The sequence below is a fragment of the Vipera berus genome (assembly GCF_964194415.1).
Source record: "Vipera berus genome assembly, chromosome: 4".
Lineage (NCBI taxonomy): Eukaryota > Metazoa > Chordata > Lepidosauria > Squamata > Viperidae > Vipera > Vipera berus.
The window spans coordinates 32,304,838-32,331,459 of record NC_138206.1 but is presented as its reverse complement, the minus strand read 5'-3'; the positions used below and the strand labels follow the sequence as shown (position 1 = coordinate 32,331,459).

The window sequence follows — 26,622 nt, the reverse complement described above, 5'->3', positions numbered from 1 at the left end:
TTCTTGGAAATAGGGATATATTTTATAAACATTCTTATTTTGTCTCTAGAGAAAAGAGAAACTTGTCAAAAATTCTGCTTACTGATTACATGTGTTCACTAGATCAGCTCCAGCCTCATGTTGGTTTTCATGTTTATGAGTTGGAACGTGAATAGTTGAAATTATCCTGAAATTCCTGGTTCATAAAGATAATTATGTGGGAAAATAGATCTATTGAACTGTCTGGATTTTGATTATATTAAATATATATATACAAGTATAGATATTGATATAGTGTTAACGCTTTAGCTAAAACCTTTTCAAAATAAAACTTCATAGTTTAACAATATTTCAAATCAACTACTAGTTTTGGACGCATAAAATAAGTATAGATGAAGGAATTAAATGGTGAATTAAACTGAAATCTAAGTTGTTGCTATATAAAATTAAACTGAAAATAATTGGACAATAGTTGTTGGTTATAATGCAAATTTGTCAGTAAAGAGTAATGTTTCTGGGAAGATAATTTAATTTCTACATAATACTTAATGCTTCATACAGATATGTGTTAACTACCAGTAATAATCTTTAAAAACCTGTGACCTATATTTAAAATGTGTGTCTTTTAAATTTTTTTTGAAATATTTAACCTGAAGCTCTTTCAGTTCTGCTTCTGTGTAATTAATAGTCCATGCAAGAGCCAATTTGGCATAATGGTTAAGGCATCAGAGTAGAAACTGGAAGACTGTGAGTTCTAATCCTCTCTTTGACATGAAACCAACTGAGTGACCTTGGGCTCCTCACTTTCTATCAGTCCTAGGAAGGAGGCAATGGCAAACCTAAAAAAAACTTGCCAAAAAACAGAGGAGACTTTTCCAGGTGGACTTTGAGAATTGGAGACAATTGAAAGGAAGAAAAGAAATGAATATGCTCTAAACAAATAGGTCTCTTAATAGTTTACACTTTGAATACAAAAATTCCACTTTGATGTTCACAGGTTCAGTTCATTCTAGGCAAAAGTGAATCATGTTTATATGAAATGCTGAAGAATCAAACCTAACCTCTGGGGCTTTTATAAATATGTAATTTATTTAAGTTTCCCAAGCACACAGAAGTGATTTGCCACTGCCTTATTCTGGGGTGCTTTTCAATTTTCTAGTATGACCTGGAGCAGGCATGTCAAACTTGTGACATCGTGCGACATATCGGGACTTTTCCCCCATTGCCAGCAATGCGGTGGGCGCAGTTTTGGCGTGACACATCCAGCCTGCAGGCCAGCAGTTTGACATGCCTGGTCTGGAGCGTTGATATTCTCTGCTGTTTTGCCAAGTGCTAACAAAGTTTATCCTGCTTACCAATCTGGTTGCAGCAGTGCTCTGTAACATTATTATATAATAAGATGAGAATGCAACAAGTGTGTACCTAGGATATATCGTATCTTAATCATCCAAATGATAGGTCTAATAAGATGTAAGCAGAGATCTAATTTGAGAGGATTTTCCCCTATTAGATTTGTTCAACTGTTTCTCATTCATGTAGTTAGAACACAAACTTGATATATGGAGTTTTATAAGTAGATTGAGGCAGAGAAACATTTTCGGAAATGTTTTTTGCTTGCTTCAGCAGAAACAAGAAATAACCAACAAATCAATCTGAAACTCTTCGAAGCTAACAGCTGTTTACATATAGCAGGGAAAAAAGATTTGTTTCCTCTTTAACTGATATTTAATAGCTGTACTTTCCTACAGACTTTTCTACTGACTATAATAATATAATAGAAAATTCTTGGTCAAATGAAATCCATGAGAAGCTAACTCATTCTTTCCATCTCCTGTCCCATTTGAATGGACTCTCTTTCCTGAACATTCAGTTCCAGAAGCTAGGGAAACTAAATATCTATCTAGCCATGACATCCAATGCCGAGTCATAATTACAAAGGACAAAAAGACAGCAGGTTTTCTGGTGTTCTTTAATCAAGGTTTGACACCATCAGTAATTATTGGACTTGAAGTGATTTAGAAAAGATTAGTCTTTTCATTACTTTAGCAGACATATTCAGAAAAAGGGGCAATTAACTTCTGGTGGCCGAGATTCACAGACAGCAGGGCTTATGTACTGCAATAATGTATAGGTAAATACTTGTTAACAGCATGTAGAAAATTCTATTTTCATAAATTTCAGAGAAGCTGACAGAGACTGGATGAACCATCAATCCAGTCATTTGTATAAAATTTGGAAAGTTTGAGTCTTGCCAAATACTTACTTTCATTCATTCTGTTAAGGAATACTTTATCCACTGAGCTCTAGAAATTAAAAGCTATTAGGTATCATGCCGATAAGCCTAATTTAAGACATCCCATTAATAATGACAGATGTTCCAGAGTCCAACCAGTGGCAGCATCTTCCCAGCTTTGCTGATTTCAAGAAGCTTAGCAGGATTACAACTGATTAGTACTTGGATGGTAAAACCATCAGGAACATGAGGTCAGTAGGCTTGATCAGGAAGTTGAGGAAGCATCTTGGAGGAAGACTGTAGAACACTATTTCCACATTGTTCCAAGACACCTACATCATTATAGCATCACTATTGTGAGTAGTCTATTGCTGTTCTCGGGAAAATTTATTTCTAGATAGGTTCAGTAAATATTGATTCTAAATTTTTCCTCCATAAAACTTATGAAGAAGCAGTGAAACCTGTTAGTAGTAACAATATTTGATGCCTCTTCAGAAAACAGTTGTCTACTCATTAAAATAATATGTAGGCTCTCTTAGTATTTTTGGTTTAGTTTGAGGTATAATGATCAGAGCAGTGTTAGGTGCTGCTACTTATTTATCAACCAAATTATTTCTCTTACATGGAGAACATGATTTCCATACAATATCTTGTGAGCATTGGCTAAAGATTTAGGAACAGAAATAATTTCTATGAGGTAGATAAAAATACTTTGCAAACAGCATTCAGTCTATGAACCAAAGGTTCGTAATCCTACAGATTTGTCAATTCCTTTTCCTTAACACCTGTTCATTTGAAGTAGTTTATCATATTCACCTCCTAGATTAGATTCATATATTTCACACTCTTGCTATTACAGCAAGCAGCCAGAAGCAGGATATTTAGTTAATGCCCTTCTGTACAGATATTCAATAGAAGAAATCCATGTAGCTCAAAGTCGAACTGTGTAGTCTGTTAGGTACAAAAGACCAGGTCCACATGTGTAGGTCCAATTAAACTGATTTATTGCTAAACAGCCTATGCATAGGAATTTCTCAACCAACAGTTAATACTTGCTTGGAGTTAAATAGGGGTCCACAGAATTCAAGGGAGTTGGACTTAGTCCACTTATGGCTACCTAGGGATTCTAGGCTGATGCCTCCTTTAACTCTACCCTCACATTTTGCCAATCCTACAGAGTCCTTGGTGCTTTCTGAGCATTTGCTTTGCAGATGTTTCATCATCTGACTAAGTAACATCATCAATTCTAGTGAATGTGAGAATGTGTATTAGTGAGATGAGCAGTCTAGTAATTTAATAAATAAATAATATAGAAAGGACTTGCCCTGCCACCATTGGGAAGTGTGGATTCTCCTTGACCAATAAGAAAAGTGGTTTCTTGGCTTCTTGGACCAAGAGAATCATATCCCCAGCAACATGGCAAAGCATGATATTGCATACAAAAAGGGAGCAAATCGTGCACTCACTAGCTTTGATGATGTTACCCAATCAAGTTATGAAATGTCTGCAGGCAAACAACCAAGCTCAGAGAGCACCAAGGATTCCACAGTCTACAGTTATTCAGTGGTCAATATTCAGAGGTAGATAGCCTAGTAGCAAATAATAAATAATGATCAATTTTGAATGATGGCGTGAACAAGAAACGTTAGAATAATAAATCATCCCTTCTTCACCCACTTCATTTTGAGGTTGGAGTCTCAATGCCTATGAGCACTTTCTTTTGCTCTCACTATGATATTTTTCTTCTGATATAATTTTAACCGTTAGCAACCCAGAATCTCTTGGTGAGTGGCAACTGTACATACTGAATAAGTAAAAAAATAAATTTGCGAAAACTTAAATTTCTCACCATTTTAGGTGGGAAATAAATGAAAACTGCAGTGTAAATACAAAGGGTTTTACATTTTCAAAAACATAGCAACAAGTTGGAATTCCTGCTAACCCAGAAAAAAACAATATAATGATCTATTGTATAGCAATGCCCTATATGCTTTGCACCAAATACTGTCCATAGTATCTCTTACATTTCGCAAAGTACATAAATTGGTCATTGCTGTCCTAGAATTTGGGAATCTAGCCTGCAAACAGGAAGCTCATACGCATTGTTTCCTGGTATAAGTATAGTTTGATGAGAAAAGTTTTTTTTTGTTGACAATAATATAATGAAACACAAGGAAATACACTTGCCTCAAGAAAGGCTAATATTGTATATTGCACAGTTTGCTTTTCAGTGTCATTTGTATCTTCCTTTTCAGTTTGATTTTGCAAATCTGCACAGATTTGCTTTCCATTCATCGTTTCATTTGAGACATTAAATCATTTTCATTAATGGAAATATAGTTCTTGAGCAGAATAATTAGACCCTCCTCAGAAAGATAAAAGCTTAGCAAATTGAATGGAAGATTCGTCTTCAGAAGCAGCCAATTGCCTAATCAGACTGCCTCCCACCTGACAGTTGGTAATTAAGACATGGTTGTGTGTTCATGTTAAAACCTTAACATGCAGGTGTCATCATCGTGTTGGGATGTAGTGGAGGATAGAACAAGTCTGTGGCAAAAGGCTGAGGTGAGCACTTTTGTTCCATTGTGGCTAATTAATTAGTTTGGGCTTAGGTTCAGAGGGGATTGTGAAGGCTTTCCTCTTTCTTTCTTTTTTTAAATAACCTGAGAAGTTTCTGACATTAGAGTCACCATGACTGATTTGGGCTGTAAGAAACACAGTGATTGCACCATCTCCAGGCTGCTCAATGTGGTGGAAAATGAACTCCTGGCTGGCAGAGACAAAGGGGACCCTACCGAGAAACAACTCCAGGTTATCTTGGAAGATTCTGCCCTGTGGCAGAGGTTCAGAGAAGTTACAAATGAGATGATTGTCACCAAGAATGGCAGGTGAGTGCTAACCTTCTCTTTTGCTACAATGAATGGTGAAGTGAACTCACTACATAGAACAGGAACTGTGACTGACTTGCAGTTCATTGGAGATGTTCTTGAGAGGATCTGTAGAAATAAGTAAAAATTGCACAAGAACAGGATTATAGTCTCACCATAATTCCACTTCTTTAAAGTGAACTTGGATAGTTTGCTGGCGGACTGCATCGTGATTATTTTTATATATTTGTCTATAAATAGTGAGCCATTTTGGATATTAAGTGATTGTTGAGAGATGCTATTATTGACAGCTTAGAAGCAAGTGAAATATCTTCACCTTTATGTGTATCCAATGGATGCTGATGTAGCATATTTTCCTATGCAAGTATCTTAATAAAAGAAGCAAGGCTTTATCTTTTTCTGAATCAAATGTTCAAGTTCTTTTCTGAAAGATTGTGTCTTATGAGAGGATCCTATTGGACATCACAAATTTCCTGTACATATCACCTTGTAAGAGATTAGTGTTGTGTATGGTAAATACATATTTGCTCTCATGAAGACTTCAAGCATTATAAACTTCAAAATGCAAAACCAACATAAATACATAAATGACATATGAACCAATTAAAATGATCTTTACCCATCACAAATGCAGATCATGAAAAGCTCTGATTAGTTTATAATGGGTTCTTACAATATTTATATACGATAAAGTGGTCGTGCATGGTTTGTCAGAGCACACTTAACATTGTGTCCTGTTGGGCTGTTTGCAAGCCATTTCTGCTGGAAGACCTTTCACTCTTGATTGGCTTTTCTTCTAAGCCTATCTTCCCCATTACTTGTTCCATCACTTTTCTTTCCTTAGAAAAACTCTTTGGAGTGAAAATATGGAACTAAGTCACAATCCATTTTGTACATTTTTTCCAGTAGTGACTTAAAACACAACAGAGTCAACCACTGATGACATAATACAATGCCAGTGCTCATTACTGTCATGCTGGCATCAGAATGAATGTATGTGAGTAGAAGATGCTATAAGTCACTAGTGAGAAAATGCTAGATAGTGCTAGGAGCTCCCTATCTGAAAGATTCTGTGAACAATGCTTTTCTAGTAGTTACAATAGGAGACAACACATTTATCTACAGATCTCAGGTTTAGTAGTTAGTATCACATGTAGGCCAAATGTATTCAACATGTATCATCATGGAGAAAATCTATGTAAGTGATCAGTAGAAGTTGGTGGCTTAATGGCACATAATCCATAAACCAATTCAATTTGTATATTTTTTATTATGTAAACAGCCCAGCAGCCTGTATAGCTTCAGGAATAATGGCACAAGGGGGAAAAACGTATTTTTTTTTCTAGTCACAGCTAAAGGAAAAAACTCTCTCCTGTGATGTATAATCATAGACAGTATGAAACTGGAAACAGTTTTCTGTTTTGCCTCTCATTGGTTCTCAGTGATCATCTTTCTTCAACAGATATAAATTCTAAATCACCAAATTCAGTGCTGTCTTTGATTCCTTAGTTTACCGATTCCCAAGTCATTTTTTTTTACCTATTGATGGTCACATTTTCTTAGAGGATTTATTGTAGTCTTTATATTGGCAGATGGAGACAGGGCTATGCACAAATGGGAACTCATGTAAAAAAAATCCTGTGACACTATCCTGCAAGATCGATCATATAGCAAAGGGCTATATTTTTTGTATTGTCACATTTTAAGAGGAAAATTGAGTCGAATGTGTTATATATCCGAAAAGATGCTAAAGTGAATATAACAATTATGCAAAGGATGCCTAAGCATAATGTGTACTTGTGTGGGAGGCCTAAGAATTTCTTTAAGTTGCTAAATTGTAACTTGTTGTATTTTCATTATGTAAAATTCTGGCTGGGTTTGCTAACAGTTGCATTTCAGCAAAATCAAGCATTCAACTTCTGAAGTACAGGATTAAACATTAATACAAATTATAAAGTGAAAGTTCATTCAGATTTTCCCCTCAGATGATAAATCTCTTTTTCTAAGAACAGTTCAGTTGGCTAAAGACTTATGAAATATTATGCCTGAGCAAGTATTGAGAATATAATTGATAAAAAGAAGGGGGGGTTGGGTCTCAAGCAGTACAGAAGTCATGTACTTTAACTTCAAAGCCCTATTTCATAGCTCATGGATATGAAATTTGGTAGCTTTAATTTGGCTTGTGCTACTGCTCAGTGGTTTCTTTCTCTAACTTTACTTCTCAGATTGCTTTTGCTAACTTGGCTCATTGGCAAAAAAGAAGGCAAAGATGAGATTATGAATACTAAGTTAATCCATGTATAGTAGCAAAAGTCATCACAATGTTTTCCCAAGAATTATAAAGAATGATGTTGAAATAGGTTGCATTTTTACATCAAGATTTAATACATAAATGGAGTTTTAATTCAGCCAGTATATAAAATGCATCTGGGTTCAACCAAGCTTTCCCAAGAATATTATACAGAGCTGTGTGGTGCAGTGATTACCGACTGCCAGAAGTTGGCAGTTTGAGTCTCACCAGCTCAAGGTTGACTCAGCCTTCCATCTTTCTGAGGTTGATAAAATGAAGACCCAGATTCTTGGGGGCAATATGCTGACTCTGTAAATTGCTTAGAGAGGGTTGTAAAACACTGTGAAGTGGTATATAATTCTAAGTGCTATTGCTATTGCTTTTTAATAAAACATCTAGCAATAGCACTTAGATTTATATATCACTTCACAGTGTTTTACAGCCCTTTCTAAGTGGACTGTAAGTGGGCTCAAACTGTTTCTTGGTTTCATTTGATTTGGTTGAGTTGGGTTGGATTACTATTGCTTTTTAATAATATCATTTACATCTAGATAGCCCTTCCCAACTTGGAGCTCTTTAGAAGTGCTAGGCTACAACGTCAACCATCTCTGACTAATATGATGGAAGATTTAATCTCCAGATAGCACAAGGCTATGGAAAATGGCCTAAAAGATCTCAAATCTTCTGAGACCAAGTACTTTTTATTTTATTCCTTAGAGGTATATCACATTTTTCCTCTGCAAACAAAAGGCAACATACATAGCCCTCTTCAAAATTTTGTGCCAAATAACAATCCTGTGCGATATATTGCTTTAGGAAAAACAGCAAGACCCAAAATAGCCAGTGAGTTTTCATGACTCATGATGGACTTGAATCTGGATCTTCCTCATCCTCGTCCCAAACCTGCTCCCAAGTATGATTTAAGTGTTTTAGTTGGAGTAAAAAGAGAAAATACAAATCCTCTAAGTAAGTATATATATATAAAACAAACTAAACTTGTTCTGAAATATTTCTAGGTTTTTCCCAAACGTTTCGTGAATAATGGAGCACCAAACAATGCAAAACAACCCATTTGAATATTACTAATACAAGATAATAGACTATTAAAAGGGAATTGGCACTGGCCATATTTATTCTACCTCTTTCTTCTCCATACTAATCAGTTTCAAGCCATAGAGTTTTCTTTCATAAGCTGGAGCCAGGAAGCATGACCCTATCTTTTTCTCATTGACTGTCTTAAAAAGGTCATCCTATTTAGATTGGATGTCTTATCCTATATTGTGATATCCTATATTGTGATACAGCAAGTAATGCCAAACGGACTTGAATTTTAATCTCTATTTTTTAGGTAAAATACATATTAGTGATACAATGAAAAAGAAATTCATTTTGTAAATTATGTAAATAAAAGGATAATAAACAAGATCAAAGTGTAATGCGTTGGGCAGGACTCTCGGCCATGGGAGAAAGAGGAAGAGAGAAAGAAAGAGGAGAAGGAAAAGAAGAAGCCCTCCAGACATTAAGAGGTGAAGGGAAGGAAAGCAAGCTGTGTAATTGGAAATGTAGTTGCAAAAGTTGAAAGCTGAAATAAGTTGAGATCAACAATAGTTGGACTAGGTCAGGGGTAGGCAACCTCGGCTTTTTTATGACTCATGGACTTCCAGAATTCCTGAGCCAGCCAAGCTGGCTCAGGAATTCTGGGAGTTGAAGTCCATGAGTCATAAAAGAGCCAAGGTTGCCTACCCCTGGACTAGGTCTTGAAAAATGGTCCACATATACAATAAACACAAATAATATGAAAAGTATAATTCTTTACTCCTCCAATGTTGTTGCATTACAACTCTCACCATGGTTAACTTCAACATCTAGATAGTTCACAGGGTTCCCATGAGCAGAGTATAAACAAATAAATGCATGTACTTTTCCTTTTCCAAAATGTTAACATCTCCAATTAAATATTCTGAATACGGTTAAAATTGTCCTCTCTTCCTGCCTTCCAGAAAGTGCTGCTTGGGACAGCTATGAAAAGTTTGTTCCCATCCTCCCTGAAAATAAAAAGTCAGCCTTTCGGTGCTTTAATATTGGTTCTCCTCTTTCTCCATTGGCAGACAGATTGAAAAAAATAAATGTACCCCAAACAGCCAGCCTTTAGAACAATTATCATTATGTAGCACATCCTTCAATGTAGTTTTCGTTGGAGAGACTGTTGAATAATGAACCAAATATTTGTGATGACTATGTTCCCTAGTCAATTGTTTTAGGAACAGAACATGCTGTCTTGATTGCAAGACCTCATACTTCCTACACCATCCATGCAAAACAGAAGAGGAATGAGTGTTAGCTGCCTCTCTTAGTGAAAAGATTTTGTGTCATTAAGTGACTCATTAATATGTTAATTTAGAAAACAAGCAATTAAAACAAATTATTCCCTAAATATAAAAATACTTAATTTCTCATATAATTGTTTCTCATACAGGCGGATGTTTCCAGTTTTAAAGATCAGTGTTTCAGGGTTGGATCCAAATGCTATGTATTCTTTTTTGCTGGATTTTGCTCCAACTGATAGCCACCGCTGGAAGTACGTGAATGGAGAATGGGTTCCTGCTGGAAAGCCAGAGCCATCCAACCACAGCTGTGTCTATATCCATCCAGACTCACCCAACTTTGGAGCACACTGGATGAAGGCCACAGTATCTTTTAGCAAAGTGAAACTTACCAATAAGCTAAATGGCAATGGGCAGGTATGGCACCATATTTTTTTTTGTAAGCCTCTTGGCTTCCGTCATTGGCTTCTACCAATTGAGAATGATCAAGGGTGCATTTATGCAATTAGAAGGGCCCTCAGAGGCCTCTTCACCCACAGATGCCAATTATTCCATCGAGTCCAAATGTAAACAGGAATAAACAGGCTTTAATTGGAGCTTTCAGATTTTAATGGACTCCTTGATGTCAAGAGAGACAGAATGTGCTGTGGTTTAACCATCAGGGATTTTTACCTCCATAGTGTATTTTGTATGCTGAGTTTTTACATAGGGCTTCAGAGAAGGGGAAAATGATTGGGGGTATTGAGCCTTTGTTTTCTCTCCTTTGCCATTTGGTGCGTAAGTGGGATGTTGGCAATAGTCAGGTACTCAAATAAAAGGCTTCATCTAAATGAAATAATTACTGTGCTTGCTTTTGCCTCATGATAATTATCAATATTCTATTGAATCATCTTTGGCCTTTGGAATAATAATACAAAATATGTACCTGTACGAGAAAATAAGTGGCATTCTCTCCCAAGGCCCTTAAAAATGAAAGAGGAAAGTTGGCTTTGTTGGCTTGTTTGTTTAATATGCATCTAGGACCCCAGTGAAGAACATTTTCTTTGATTTATTTTGGAATGCAGGATTAAATCTGAAAGCAAATCCATTAGCAAGCAAAGAACGAATTTTCAGCTTTGCATATTATTTACGTCTATTCTGACCTGTTTGTGGCCATTTCTATGCTTATTTGGGGTCCTCCAGGATTTAAATGAAGAAGAAAACTGGGAAAACATGTGCAGTTGGAACTTTGGTTTTTATACTTAGCAATTGTTTAATACAGATTTTCAGAGAAAGATGCTTCAAAACAACAACAAAACCATTCAGATAGTGCCTAGATTTCTGTTTTTTCTTCCCAAACTGGAACACTGTAATTTTTCTACAGAAACAATATGTATCTTCCCTACATTTCAAGATCCAGAACATTCTAATTATTGCTTAATTATTAGTTCACATTGAAGAACCATTCTCAACCAATCACCTGAGTTGTTAACATCTAAGATACCCCAAAAAGGAATGGGGAGTCTTTTTGATTGTAATTGAACCATTTTTTCCAGTTCATATGCATACAGTTTCTGCTGAAGGAAGCCCCAAAATATGTACTGACCCAGATCCATGATCTGAAAAGAAAAGAAGCTGTAGAATTTCATTGCTTCAACCATGAGTAAGTGCAATGAAATTAATACAATGCAAGATTTCATTGTTTTAACAATGAATTCAAGTGGAGGATCACTTACTCTACCATTCAAAAGCCACCAGGTATTATTTCTGTCTTCCTTAACAGGTTTTTTCTAGGAAAAAAAGGTGGAAGAATTGGCCTGAAGAGGCAGGAGGATTGCGTTTGAAGGATCTTGATCTTTGGAGCCTTCATAAAAGCCTGAGAATAAGACAGGGCAACCATGTATTAAAAACCTAACCTGGAAACTTTCTTTATTAGCCATAGACCATCTCTAGTCAACCTGGTTTCCATCTCTCAGCCCTTCTAATTCTAATATAAAATGTATTCAAAACAGATTCAGTCTGCTGTTACTGTTTGCAGGTCTATTCTGTCTTATCTAGAATAGAATAGAGGTGGAAGGTACTTGGAGGTCTTCTAGTTCAGCCCCCTGCTCAAGCAAGAGAACCTATACCATCTCAGACAGGTGAATGTCTAGTCTCTTCTTAAAAGTCTCCAGTGATGGAGCACTCAGGATTCATAGGGGTAAGCTGTTCCACTGGTTGATTGTCCTCACTGTCAGGAAGTTTCTCCTTAATTCAAGGTTGCTTCTCTCTTTGATCAGTTTCCAACCATTGTTTTTCATCCTTCCCTCTGGTGCTTTGGTAAACAAACTGCTATCATGTCTCCCCTATTTCTTCTTTTCTTTAGACTAGCCAAGCTCAAGTCCTGTAGCTGTTCTTCGTATATTTTGCTCTCCAGGCTTTGATCATCTTAGTTGCTCTTCTCTGAATTTTTTACAAACTCTCAACATCTTTTTTGTGATATGATGATCAAAATTGGGTGCAGTATTCCAGGTGTGGTCTTACTAGGGTTTTATAAAGCGGTACTAATACTTTGCGTGATCTTGATTCTATGCCTCTGTTTATACAACCCAGGATTGTATTAGCTTTTTTGCTTGCTGCTGCACACTGCTGGCTCATAGTCAAGTGATCGTCCACTAGGACTCCAAGGTCCCTCTCACAGTTGCTTTTTTTAAGCCAGGCCTCGCCCAATCTGTATTTGTATCTTTGGTTTTTCCTGCCTGGAATTATGACTTTGCTTTTCTCCACATTGAAACTCATTTTGTTGGATAGGGCCCATTGTTCAAGTTTGTCAAGATCTTTTTGGATCCTGAGTTTGTCTTCTGGGGTGTTGGCTATTCCTGTCAGTTTGGTGTCATCTGCAAATTTAATGAGTTCCCCTTCAATTCTCTGGCCTAAGATGGAACCTTGTGGTACCCCACTGCTTACTTCTTTCCATGTGGATGTAGTGCCATTGAGGACTACTCAATGAGTATGTCAGCCAGTTACAGATCCATCTGGTGGTGATGTTGTCTATTCCACCTTTTCCTAGATTACCGAGGAGTAGGTTGTGGTCTACTTTGTCAAATGCCTTACTGAAATCTAAGTATACTACGTCCACTGCATTTCACTTGTACTAGTTTAGTCACTTTATCGAAGAATGAGATAAGATTAGTTTGGCATGATCTATTTTTAACAAACCCGTGCTGGCTACTAGTTACAGTATGACTTAGTTTGCTTTTCTTTATTATCTTTTCTAGGATCTTCCCAGGTATTGATGTTAAACTGATTGGTCTGTGGTTTCCTGGGTCCATCTTTTTTTCCTTTCTTGAAGATGGGGACCACATCAGCCCTTTTGTAATCCTCAGGTACTTCCCTGGTGCTCTAGGATTTATGAAAGATGTGGTGCAACGGTTCTGAGATAACATCTGCCAGCTCTTTCAGAACTCTGGGATGTAGTCTGTTGGGTCCTGGTGATTTATATTCATCAAGGTTGGATAGGTATTCCCTTATCATTTTTTTTACTTATTTTAATTTTTGTTTCTAGTATGTTTTTTGCAGTGGTTTTTTTGGTGTGTTGGGCTATAGTTTCTTTTTGTGTGAAGACTGACACAAAGTATGAGTTAAGCAGCTCTGCTTTCTCCCTGCTGCCTGTAATTTCCTTGCCATCTTCTCTCTTTAGTGGGCCTACAGTTTCCTTGACTTTTTTTCTTGTGGTTAATATGTTGGAAGAAACTTTTTTTTATTGTCCTTGATTTCTGTTGCAAGTTTTTATTCATTCTGAGCCTTTGCTTTCCTGACTTCACCTTTGAATGTTCTGGCTGTCTGCTGATAATCGGCCTTAGTTATGTGCCCCTCTTTCCATTTTTTGTATTTGTCCTTTTTGTCTTTTAGTTTGTTAGAGAGATCTTTATGCAGACATGCTGGTTTCCATTTCTTGGATTTCTTGTTTTTCCCCTCAGTGGTATTGTGCTGGTCTGGGCTTTTGTGACTGCATTTTTCGGGGTTTACCACACTTCTTGGGTTGTTTTCCCCTTTAGAATTTTTATCCATGGGATCTTTCCTAAGTTCTCTCTGAGTTTGTTAAAGTTGGCTCTTTTGAAGTTTAGGACATTGGTTGAATTGTTTTCTATTGCTAGTGTTTGCATTGTATTAAATTCCAGTATGATGTGGTCATTTTCACCCAAGGTACCAGTAATTTCGATTCCCTCTTTCATTTCTTCTCTATTTGTAAGGATTAAGTCCAGTGTAGCTTTACATCTAGTTCCCTCCTCCTTTGGGTGACAAAGTTGTTAGCTAGGTTGGTTAGGAATCTGTTTGATCTCCCACTCACTGCAGAGTTTGTCTCCCAGTTGATATCTGGATAGTTGAAGTCTCCCATTACTACTGTGGTATACTTCCTACATGCATTTGTTAACTGGTTGGCAAAGAGCTAATCTATTTCTTCTGATTGGTTGGGTGGCCTGTAATATACACCTATGGTAATGCCATTTTCCCCCTCTTTTATATTGACTCATATACCTACTTTGCAGCTGTTTATGCACCTACGGGTAAAGTGACTCAAGATGAAACCAGTCATGGTTCATTAGCAATAAACCAGCTATTTTTGTTATTAGTTAGTTATTTTCCCTGGTGTTGATGGAGAGGAAAGGCTTGTCAGATCCTTATATTGCAACAGGCCTTACAATGAAAGCTCCCTGACTTGGGAAATAACAGGAGTATACTGTAGTGAAATGTTTGTTAACTGCAACACTTGGGCCACAAATTAATTGATCACCAGGGGTCTCATCTTACACTGACTTCAACTTCGCATAGTAACTTCTATATGTCACAGGTTTTTGTAGGATACAAAATAGTATCTCTTCAATTATTTTCTCTCCCTTTTTCTCACTCTAGATTATGCTGAATTCCCTACATAAATATGAGCCTCAAGTTCATATTGTTCGGGTAGGAGGCCCACATAGGATGGTAATGAATTGTTCTTTTCCTGAAACTCAGTTTATTGCTGTGACTGCCTACCAGAATGAAGAGGTAGGTGGATATCATATCAAAGCAATTTATCAGTTATGGGAATAACTTTAAAGTGCCCAAGTAAATTTTGTGATCCACTGCTCTTCTTTAGAATAAGTATCATTTGGTTTTGTCAGCAAGGATGTGTTTCTTGCATGCCTGCTATCCAATAACCACAGAAGAGGCATTCATGGGACACCAGATGTTATCCTGCTGGTTCAGAAAGTTAGTTTCTTCCAACTGCAAAATTAAAGTTTCTGCTTAAGGGAGAACTTGGCTAGGCCAATCTAGTTCAATACTGTGCTGCCACAGGACAGCTAAATGCCCAGAGCAAGCTAGTAAGCAAAACATATGCAAATAACTCCAACCAAGTTGTGTTCCTCACTGTATAGCTTCTGATAGTGGAGACTAATATAAAATCATTATGAGATTGATTGCTTTCATTTTTTTGAGAAGATTGCTTAATATTCTTTTAAAGTTGCCCAAATTAATGTTTGGACTATTTACATCTACATAGTATTTAACTATGAAATTGTTTTAAATCTTATCTTTTAACTTCTTTAAAAGGTACACATTTTTTCCCTTTCTACATCATGCATTGTTTAATAAATCTCAGAGCTGCATTAAATTATAGATGGTATGAAGAAAACTTTCTATTTTTCACATTTTGTGCCTTGCCTTTGTATAACTTCTTGGTGTAATATATTTGAATGTGGGAAAATCATCAACAGTCACCTTTAAAAGACTAAACAGAACCCTTCTTTCTTGAACCTCAAGATCACAGCTCTCAAAATCAAATACAACCCTTTTGCCAAGGCATTTCTGGATGCAAAAGAAAGGTAAGATCAGTTCATCAAATGTATGAAAATTGTTGGTGATAGAAGAATACCAACTAGTTTCCTGTTCTTCATTTGTATTTTTTAATCTGTATTAGAAATATAATAAACACTAATGTAATGTATACATTATGATTAGGGATTATAATAATTCTTTGGCAGAGTTTAATGACAAAGAATGTAAGAGAGCTTTATGAAATTGATTAGACTGGTAAATAATAAGTAACCCACAGAACGGTCATTATAGAATAAAGAAATGTTAATGGGAGAATAATTTTACCAGAATCAATGAAACGTTAATATCATTATCCCTCAGAAATCACTCCAAGGATGCTCCAGATATTGTTTCTGAAAGTCAACACATGACATATTCTCACTGTAAGTTATATACTAGCATTTGCTTACTTTAAATTATATAAGGTTACTGGTGACTATTGCTATTATAACATCTGTCAATGCACGGTGTTGGATGGTTCACAGATTGAAAATATAATAGACAATAGTATGAAACAGCAATATTTTTTCCAGTTTCCAGCAGCTGTGATTAGGGTTTTACCCAGATGTCCTTATTACCAATTTTCTCCATTGACATAATATTCTGAGCACCTTATTTTACAGGGAAGGCAAACTTTAGAACTAGTAGATATGTTGTTATGAATATTCTTACAACATCGTTGCCATGTTGAGCCTGCCTATGTATAAATTGCTACCATGATGGGCATGGACAATAATAAAACATCTATTTAGAGAAAGCAAAATGTAATGACATTGCCTCATTGTTCTTTCTTCTATGCATTCCTTTTATACTATCTCTTACATCACCTCACATTTATCTTTTTTTCTGGCCAAGATATCTTCCTTCCAAATAATGCATTAGATCAGGGCTTTTCAACTTTTCACCCATTGTACCACTTTTAGGATATGGTAACATCCAAGTACCACCAGTCGCCTAGCAAGGTGTCAAAAACTTGATCACCCCCCCCCCACCAAAAAAGGAAAAAAGTGATGAAATACAGGTAGTCCTCAACTTACAACAGTTCACTTACAATTGTTGTAAGTTACAATGTCACTAAAAAAGTGTCCCCCAAGCCACAGCTGAACAAGACACCTGCCTGCCCACCCAGCGGCGCTCTTCCTCCTGTCCGAGGTTTTCATTGTTGTGAGCATTTCTGTTGAAGATTGGCAGCGGGGGTGGGGTGGGGGGTGTTTGGTTTTTATTCCCCCTGTCTGCTGGGTGGTTGCAGCAGGTTTTGGTCACTTCACATGACCCTGGGACACTGTGACCGTCATAAATATGAATCAGTTGCCAAGCATCTGAATGTAAATCACAAGACCCTGGAGATGCTGCAACATTCCAGCTGATCAGTGGTTCTTCTGGGCTCAGCAGAAGCGTTCATTTCATTTCATTTTCATTTTATTAAATTTATATGCCACCCTTCTCCCTGAGGACTCAGGGCGGCTCACAACAATAAAAATTAAAAAACATAGAGTAAAAAATTTAAAAGAGAATTAAACAATAAATGCACAATTACAAGACAATTTAACCCAGTAAAAAGCCGAATTGAAAATTGTAGTCAGTCCAGGCCCGCTTGTTGGAACAACCACGTCTTCAGATCACGGCGGAAGGACCGAAGGTCAGGGGCCATCCGCAGCTCCGGAGGCAACTCATTCCAGAGGGTCGGCGCACCCACAGAGAATGCTCTCCCCCTGGACGTTGCCAGCCGGCATTGCCTGGCCGACGGAACCCTGAGGAGGCCGACTCTGTGGGAGCGAACCAGGCAATGGGAGGTTGACAATGGCAGCAGGTGGTCTCGCAAGTACCCCGGGCCTAAGCCATTACCAGCACCTTGAATCACACTCGGAGGGTAACTGGAAGCCAATGCAGCTCGCGCAGGAGTGGTGTAACATAGGAGTACCGAGATACTCCCATAAGCACCCATGCGGCTGCATTTTGCACCAGTTGAAGCCACTGGGTGCTCTTCAAGGGCAGCCCCATGTAAAGAGCATTGCAGTAATCCAGGCGAGAAGTGACGAGGGCGTGCGTAACCGTGCATAGGGCATCTCGGTTCAAAAAGGGGCGCAACTGGCGCACTAGGTGAACCTGTGCGAAGGACCCCCTGGTCACGGCCGTTAGATGATCTTCCAAATTAAGCCGTGAATCCAGGAGGACACCCAAGTTGCGAGCCCTTTCTGAGGGGGGCAATACCTCCCCCCATCAAAAGAGATGGAACTTGTTGGACAATACGAGATGCCGGTATCCACAGCCACTCAGTCTTGGAGGGGTTAAGCCTGAGCCTGTTCCTTCCCATCCAGACCCGCACCACCTCCAGGCACCGGAACATCACGTCAAGGGCATCACTGGGTTGGCTCGGGGTGGAGATGAACAACTGGGTATCATCCGCATATTGGTGATACCTCACCCCAAAGCCATGGAGGATCTCACCCAGTGGCTTCATATAGATGTTAAACAGGATAGGGGAGAGAACCGACCCCTGAAGCACCCCACAAGTGAGGGGCCTCGGGGTAGATCTCTGTCCCCCTGCCAATACAAACTGTGAGTGGCCCGAGAGGTACGAGGAGAACCACCGTAAAACAGTGCCTTCCACTCCCAACCCCTTGAGCTGTCACAGCAGGATACCATGGTCAATGGTATCAAAAGCCGCTGAGAGGTCAAGTAGGACCAGGACAGAGGAACAGCCCAAGCACCAGGATCAGCACCGAGTTTCAGCTTAGCTGAAACATTTGGGCAAATCTAAGTACTAAATAATTTGAAACACATACTAGGTTACAGGCACTCCTTTAATTGCTGAGGAAGAGCATTTCAATTTTATGAATAGATTCTGAAGTGATAAAATACCGATAGATAATCCAAAGCCTCAAGGAAGATTGATCACTGATTGAAAAATAAGTTCATTATTTTACATGGATGCATACAATTGAGATTTAAATTGGTCTATTTACCTGTGGGGGGAAAAGTGAACTTAAACATATAAATTATGGATTTCAATTTTCTATTAGTCCTACAGGTGGAGTTCTTGATGAGGACTTGAAATATAGGACTTGAAGTACATAACTCTACTGCTGATAGAAAATAGATTCTAGTCTTCTAAAATCAATGTTTTTTATATCAAAGAAGTCCAAAACTGCTAATTTCCAAGTTGTTGGTATATTATACATGGAACGAAAGCATGTACAAAATCATTCCATCTTCTAGAATAAAATTAATTTGTGAAAAAGAATCTCTACAAAAGGGAGCCACATTGTATAAGTCAAAGTAGAATTTTGAACACCATATCTACATCTAATCAACAACAATTTCACTGATAATAAAATATGTGACATTTACTTTAGAAATTTTAATTTTGAGTAGTCAAGCTGTCATTCATAAATAATTATTATATGGCTATTACTTTGTAAAAAAACATGTTAAATCCTCAAGTACTTGAGGGGATATAGAATACTGGCAGCTCTGCTACGGGTGGTGTGTCCTTGCTAATTTTGATAAATTAAAACTACTTATTTCACATTTAGATTTATTAATATACTTAGAGTATATAATGTACTGGAGGCTATCAATTGATTTTATTAATTTTAATATAGAAAACAATATCATATACAAGCAGACCTACTTTATGATCCTCACCTGTATATATCAAACCATGAACTTCACTGCTATGCCTAATTGCCCAAGAAGAACAGCCCTCCAGTAAAAAGGACTTAGATTAGATGGTTTTTACTTCCAATCTTTTTCTTTGAGATGAAAAGATTATTTAGTTATCCTATGTTTTTTGAGTATGTGTTTGCATGATAGACTAAAAGATGTATATAGGAATGTATGTATGTATGTATGTATGTATGTATGTATGTATGTATGTATGTATGTATATTCCTATTTCCCTACTTCAGCTTTCTTTTTACTCAATTCTCAATATTTCCATAGTGGGTGGTTGGTTGATTTCCAATCCTGATGCTGTCTGTGCAGCAGGAACTTCCAATTATCCATATACGGGGAGTTTTTCTCTGCCTGCTCCACATTCCCATCATGGCTGTGAACATTATTCAGCTCTAAGAGGACACAGAGCCGTTCCATATCCTGCTTCATACATGCAAAAAAATAATTATCCAGGCAAGTTCTTGTCATGTTTTGCATTTATTTATTGAAAGCAATCCGTAAGAAACTGGTTTTACTGAAACTTGGGTGGGCAAGAATGTGTGGGTGGTCCTAACTAATGCTTATCTATCTGAGTTTCCCGGTGCTGCATCAGCCTTGACCCCAAGGGTACTGCTTGTCTATTGATTGATCCTAATAATTACTAGTAGTTTGTTTCACAGATGTCTGCATGTGAAGCCCTTTATATGCAGTTGTGCTAAAGGGACAACCTAAGGATGCTTCTCTTGTACCAGCCTCTTAGTTGCACAGTGGCATCTATGCCCAAACTTCTCATTTTCATCCCTAAATTGATGAAATTGGGAATTGGGAAACCCTTCTGCAGTGATTTTAGTCCTTCTGTGTGGATGGTCAGTCAGTCAGGATGTGGAAAGGAGGACAGACAGTGGATGGAGAAAAACAGGTTACAACTTAACTCAAGGAGGTCAGAGTGGCTGCTGACAGACTTTGCTCAGACTGAGTCTGAGACCATGCTAACTGGGTTCTAAACAGAGTTGTGCTTTCCCAAAAAGAGATGATTCAGAATGTTTGAATTTTCTTAGATTTTTAGTTACGGACAGGAGAGGCTTTGCCTGTTTTTGGAACAAGAGGCACTGGGCTAGTCACTCGTTGTCACTCATATGCTTCACCTTATGATGGATTATTGCAATTGGCTGTAAATTGTATTGCCTATAAGCTTCACTAATTTATGTACTAAAGGTAGTCCTCAATTTATGGCTATTGAACCCAAAATTTCTATTTCTAAGTGAGACACTTGTTAAGTGAGTTTTGCCCCATTTTATGATCTTTCTTGCCACAGTTGTTAAGTGAATCACTGCAGTTGTCAAATTAGTAACACAGTTGCTAAGTGAATCTGGCTTCCCCATTGACTTTGCTTGTCAGAAGGTCACAAATGTGGATCGCATGACCCTGGGACACTGCAACCATCATAAATATGAATCAATTGCCAGGCATCTGAATTTTGATCATGTGACCATGGAGATGCCAAAGTGGGTCATAAGTGTGAAAAATGATCATAAATCAGTTTTATAGTGCTGTTGTAACTTTCACTAAATTAAATGTCGTATGTCAAGGACTACCTGTAATAGGAAGAGAGTCTTCAAGAGCAGGGGTCTTCAATCTTGGCAACTTTAAGACTTGTGAACTTCAACTCCCAGAATTCCTCAGCTAGCAAAGCTGGCTGAGGAATTCTGGGAGTTGAAGTCCACAAGTCTTAAAGTTTCCAAGGTTGAGGACCTTTGTTCAAGAGGACAGCCTCAGAGCCAAGCATTCTCTGTGAGGGCTCTCATCCTGCAAAATGCCCTCCCACCAATGAAGATCTGTGCCCTCACTGCTTTTGAAAATTTGACTTTTCCAGAGAGCATCTGGGGACTAAAGAATTCATTTTATATGTGCCTGTGATAGATGATAACATTTTTCCTGATTTGTAATTATTATATAAATTGGATAATTTTATCAAACATAAATTTGGTTATTTTAATTAACCAAATTAATTAATTAAATTAATTATTTTAGTTATTTTAAAAGTAATTATTTTTTTAAAAAAACTATACAACACACGGTATTTCAATATTTGGTATCCAATGCCAAATTACATCACATGAAATGATAGCAATTGTATCACAGCAAAAGGATTTTGAAAGAGTAAATGAGGACATATAACTATTCCAGTTTTCAGTCAATAAATACCTTTTTTAAAAGAAAAATATATATATTGAATACCTATAAAAGGGAAAATATTTAGTACATAGAATGCCCTTCTTTTCTGTATTTTTTTTCACAGCTGAGAAAGAGATAGTAGTGGATCTTGACTGATTTTTAAAAAAAACTAAGAAGGATTGGACTTGATTAGCATTTTGGTAGGTAATACCACCAAGAAATATGAGGACTGTAAATTAAGTTGTAAGGTTAAACAGACAAACACAGAGAATGGAAACTATGTCTGTACTGTTGGTAAGAAAGTTACACCAATGATATCCCCCGGTGTCAAATCAGATTCCAAGGAGACTTTATTTTTAGGCAAAATTAGTCAGTGAAGTTTCTGCTTGGAAAGATAGCATGCATTTCCAAGAAATACATTTCTCAGTGCTTGCTTCCCCATGAGGCTTCCACAAAGGCAGCTTTTAATGACAGAAAAGAATTGAACAGTTTTCCTTTTCTTTAACAAATTATTATGACACTTGTGGGGTAAAAAAGATTAAGAGGAAAAACATGAGGCAAGATTTGAAACCATAAGGAACCTCATAAAATTATATGAAGAGGGAAAGCCATCTAGTAATATAAGCCTCATCTCTAGGATGCTGAACATAATGCAAGCAAAGTATGTATACTAGACAGAACTATAATTCCTTCCTCTTAGAAATACTTGAATATAATTGGACAGCAGGAACATAATAGTCCAACTGTCTTCTCCCAGTGGTGCCCCACTTTAAAGGTGCCTCCTTGTGTCCCAGTTAGCAGAAAGCAGATAGAATAAACCAGGAACTGGCAATGCACAGCCTGAGGTGCCTTGACACACACAGTATTCCAAAATCTTAAATAGAATTGTACTGCAAAGTATCATTTCATCAAAAATCTTGCCATACTCTAAATAAAAGTAAAAAATAAAATCTGAATATGTGAAATCTTGGTTGTTCATTATTCTTGAATGAAAGGTCGTAGATGAGATTGCTGAGTCTTTTAATATTTTGATTTATTTATTTTATTATGGGCCCCAAACCATGTTTGCAGGATAGTTTAACAACTACTGAAAAGAGTATTGTCTTGTTCTCAGCCAAACTGAAAAGACAAACTGCACTTTGTGAACAGATCACATATCATGGAGTCAAAGAATAAGGGCTGTCCTCTCAGCTCAAGGTTCTGCCTTTTTCTGTTTTTTTGTTTAATATTCAGTCTGATTTGGTAATGTAAACATAATCTTGCAATCATTCTGAATTCTTTGTGTTTCCTATTCTAAAGTGAATCTGACAGAAAATGCCAACAGTGATTTCCAAGTGTCCACAGGCCATGAAGGTTGGCCTACAGGACCCTCCAGTCACCACAACAACCTGGTCCCAGTGCCACACAATAGTGGTACTACTGCTCCAGGGCCCAGGTAAGCAAGCATCTCTTCAGTGTATGTGTTGTACCAGCAGCGATATCTCAGCAGATCCAGCTGCCCTTCTTGTGTACAATGAGGAAGAATAACAGGTCAGATTTTACTATACACTGCCTTTCCTCCTTCAATAAAATGGCTATATAGCAAGACACAGCTTTAATTAGAAACAATGATTATATTTTTCTTATAAATATCAGGTGAACTGTCTAATTCAGGGGTCCCTAACCCCCGCACCGTGGACTGGCATCAGGCTGTGGCATGCCAGCAACCAGTCCGCACAAACAAGCAAAGCCCCATCCATGGGATGCAGGCAGCACACAAAAACACGCACCCTCTGGTCCACGGAAAAACCTTTCTCCATGGATCCGGTCCCTGGTGCCCAAAAGGTTGGGGACCCTTGGTCTAAGTATTTAGGACTGGTTTGTCTCTGAAGGTGCAATTTAAAACTTGGTCTGGGCTCAAAAGCAAAACAGGGTTAGAAAATAGAGCCTGGGAAATTGGGGGAAAATATTGTGGAAGACGATAGCAAAATATGTCCATACTGTTGCAGGATAACTGTCCATGAAGTCATCAGGAGTTCGGCTAGATTCAAAATATACTCTAATTCTTGCAAGAAGTGTTTTACTGAAAAGACTGATTAATCATACAGATGTGCTGTACGTTGTAGCCCAATCAGACCATCTATTCTCAAATCCAACAAAGGGAGGCTTTGTGTTAAGTTCTCAGATAATAAGAAATATGGATAAACCAAAATTTATTTTATTTATTTATTTTATTTAACTTATATACCGCCCTATTCCCGTAGGACTCAGGGCGGTTTACGGGGCAATTAAAATCCTACCATACAAAAGTTAAAAAATTTAAAACAGTTAATTAAAACAGTTAATTAAATTAGAGCCCAAAATTTAAAAGTTAAAACATTAAAACCCAATTAAAACCCCTCAGTCTAGGCCCGACAGCTCAAAGAGCCAAGTTTTCAGGTCCCGGCGGAATGAAACAAAATGAAACAAGTTTAAGTTTTGCATGCTACATTTCTTCATACCAAGTGCAGACAATCATGTTAAAGGCTTCATGTGGTTCCTGAAACATGTTTTAAAATTTCTCTTGAACCTTAGAGCTTTACTAAATTGTCTCATCACAATAGGCTGAAGCACCTTAAAGCTGCAAGAAACTCCCCAACCTTGCCCTAAGTTAGAAAGAAATGAAAAATGGGTGCTACATATTTGCATAAAATCATGATTCCAGAGCCCTATTTCTGTGCAAGACAAATAATGCATTGAATAAATACAGTTTCCAGCTACAAAATGACTATCTGTTCCGCAATGCTAAAGGTAGTTGCAAATTTCAGTTTTTTGTTTTTGTTTTTTGCTTTATTGCAGTCACTATCCTTGCCTCTGGACTGTCAGTAACAATGCTGTCAACGTTGCTAACCTTGCAAGTGATATAAGCAGCAGTTCCCCATTTCTGCGAAGCAGCATTGCGTTGCCTGCCACATCCTCATCTGGTTTATCAGGCACCGTTGCCAGCAACATGGACACCCAATTGGAACCTGCTTTCTCCAGATTAACTGATTCAACCTGGACACCTGTCACCTCTCGTTCTTTCTAGTGGGCTGTGGGAAAGAGCACATGATCACCCAACAACAAAACTGAAGGATGCCATAGCATAGGAAAAAGCCACATCTAATAAGAAATTCCAGTTTTGCACAATCTGTTCTTTTTGTTAATGAAAGGATTAATAAATCATTATAACATGCCTCAACAATTGCATGGTAATAGATAAAGCAAGCATGAATTGCTAAAGTTTTCAAGTTCATTACACCTCTTATAATTCTGTATAGAAAATTTTGTTCTTTGTGGCACAACATGTTGCTTTGAGATTAGGTTGGCAAAATATCATCTATGCGCAAGATGAAATTGGAATATCAGTAGAGGCTGATAACCTTATTTCTTATAGCAGATATACTAAGAGTAACCAAAGAGAAGCAAGTACAGCCATCTTTCTGATTCTGACCAGGTCACTTCTGTCTTGACATCCCTTTGATCTTTTTTTGTAGGAGTGAATCCTCTAATGAAATTCCAAAAGACAAAAATTCAACCCCAAAATTGAATCAATCCTCCTGCACACTTTCAATTTGTCATGTCAAGGAAAAGAAAGGAAAAAAGGGAAAGACATAGGGCTGCTATTGATTTCAACTTATTGAGGAATACAGCAATTCTGTTTAAATGTGTCATTGCTCAGGACAGAGAAGATATTATATCTCAGCAATTTTCTTAAATCCTCATAAAAGGAAATGAGCTTTCTTCAGAAAGTTCATGGTGAATTATGAGTGTGTCCAAGGTAGTAACAATATTTTTCTTCAAACTAACTCATTGGTGAAATCTACCCAACCCATCTTCATCTTTGTTTGCCCTTCCATTGTAGACTGTCAATCCTTTAAGTGATGATAACTCTAAACTCTACCCACCATCCCTACTGGCATTAGATAAATGTGTTGGAATAATCATTAAAAAAGGACTATTGTATTTTTGTTGCTGACATCCAATGAAACTTCATTTGATCTATTCTGCTGGCTGGAAGTTCTTGTTGTTTCACATTTTTGGGGTAAATGTTTTATGCTGTTTTCTATTATAGAATATGATTTATTCTGATTTTCTACTTTTTCTGTGCCATTTTGGCTTTCCAGAACATTGCTTATATAGACAATTGTGTATGTGACCCCAGAATGACAATAGACATTTCTGTGACTGAATCATTTCAGAGAAAAATAAACAGAAAAGATCAGCAACCACATAAGTAATTTAATAATGAATGAATAAAATTAATCATATGGATTACATGTGTGATTTTTTTAATATGCTCTCATACAAGATGGAAAAAGCATGAGTTAGATTTTTCTTCAATGTTACTTTGTTTTCTATGTAATGTTTATTAAAAGAACCCCTATAAAATTACCACACCACTATAAGGAGTACACTTCAGCATCAAACATGAAACATATAACCAAGAAATTTTATGTGCTATAGTGGTCCTGAGAATTACGTAACTAATCTTGATTGGAAGAAATAATTTTAAAATCAGTTTGGGAGATTATTACATTTATTTTTTTTTCCTGGCTGAATAAAGGAAGCTCCATAGCACTGTTTTTCTAGTTATGACCAGGTGGGTTTTTTATATATTGCTTTTTACCTTTAATTTGTTTTCTGAATATTCTTCTTAACAGCATTGTTGGATTGCAGAGAAAACAATTTTTAGCTTTATGTATGTACATAATCTTAGAAATCATAAATGTATAAAAAATTATTAATATATAGGGCAACAATATTTTGATTCTGTTCATTCACAAATGATCTCTAGTATTTCAGTAATGAAGAAGAATAATCATATTGAGGATGAAAGGGCAATCTTAGTTTGTTGAAAGAAAAGCAAGAATGATTAATTACATTCAATTACTTTTAAAATAAACAATTACAGGTAGTCCTTGACTTAACATTTGTTTAGCGAGTGTTCAAAGTTATAGTGGTACTGGAAAAAGTGACTTATGACCGATTTGTCACACTTACGACCATTGCAGCAGCCCCATGATCACTTGATCAAAATTTAGGTGCTTGGCAACTGGCATCTATTTTATGACAGTTGCAGTGTCCTGGGATCATGTGATCACCACTTTTAGCTTTACCAGCTGACTTCAGATAAACAAAGTTCAATGGAAGAAGCCAGATTTACTTAACGACTGCATGATTCACTTAATTGTGACAAAAAGTTGTAAAATGGGGCAAAACTCACTTAACAACTGCCTTGCTTAACAATGGAATTTTTTT

At 37.1% G+C, this 26,622-nt stretch overlaps 1 protein-coding gene across 3 annotated transcripts; it reads left to right on the top strand.

Annotated features, from left to right (window-relative positions):
* Window positions 1-2,511: 2,511 nt before the first annotated feature.
* TBX19 (T-box transcription factor 19) lies at window positions 2,512-25,635 on the top strand. Of its 3 annotated transcripts, XM_081326550.1 has the most exons (10): window positions 2,512-2,568; window positions 4,718-4,777; window positions 4,884-5,100; window positions 9,867-10,131; window positions 14,587-14,721; window positions 15,478-15,539; window positions 15,853-15,914; window positions 19,477-19,662; window positions 22,663-22,798; window positions 24,181-25,635. In XM_081326550.1, the coding sequence occupies exons 3-10, from the start codon at window positions 4,904-4,906 to the stop codon at window positions 24,407-24,409; spliced, it is 1,272 nt and encodes a 423-aa protein (XP_081182676.1). In that variant the 5' UTR covers window positions 2,512-2,568; window positions 4,718-4,777; window positions 4,884-4,903; the 3' UTR covers window positions 24,410-25,635. The 3 variants fall into 3 exon arrangements, with proteins under 3 accessions (XP_081182676.1, XP_081182678.1, XP_081182677.1); XM_081326552.1 differs by lacking the exons at window positions 2,512-2,568; window positions 4,718-4,777; window positions 4,884-5,100 and adding an exon at window positions 8,287-8,356; XM_081326551.1 differs by lacking the exons at window positions 2,512-2,568; window positions 4,718-4,777; window positions 4,884-5,100 and adding an exon at window positions 8,684-8,916.
* The last annotated feature ends 987 nt before the right edge of the window (window positions 25,636-26,622 follow it).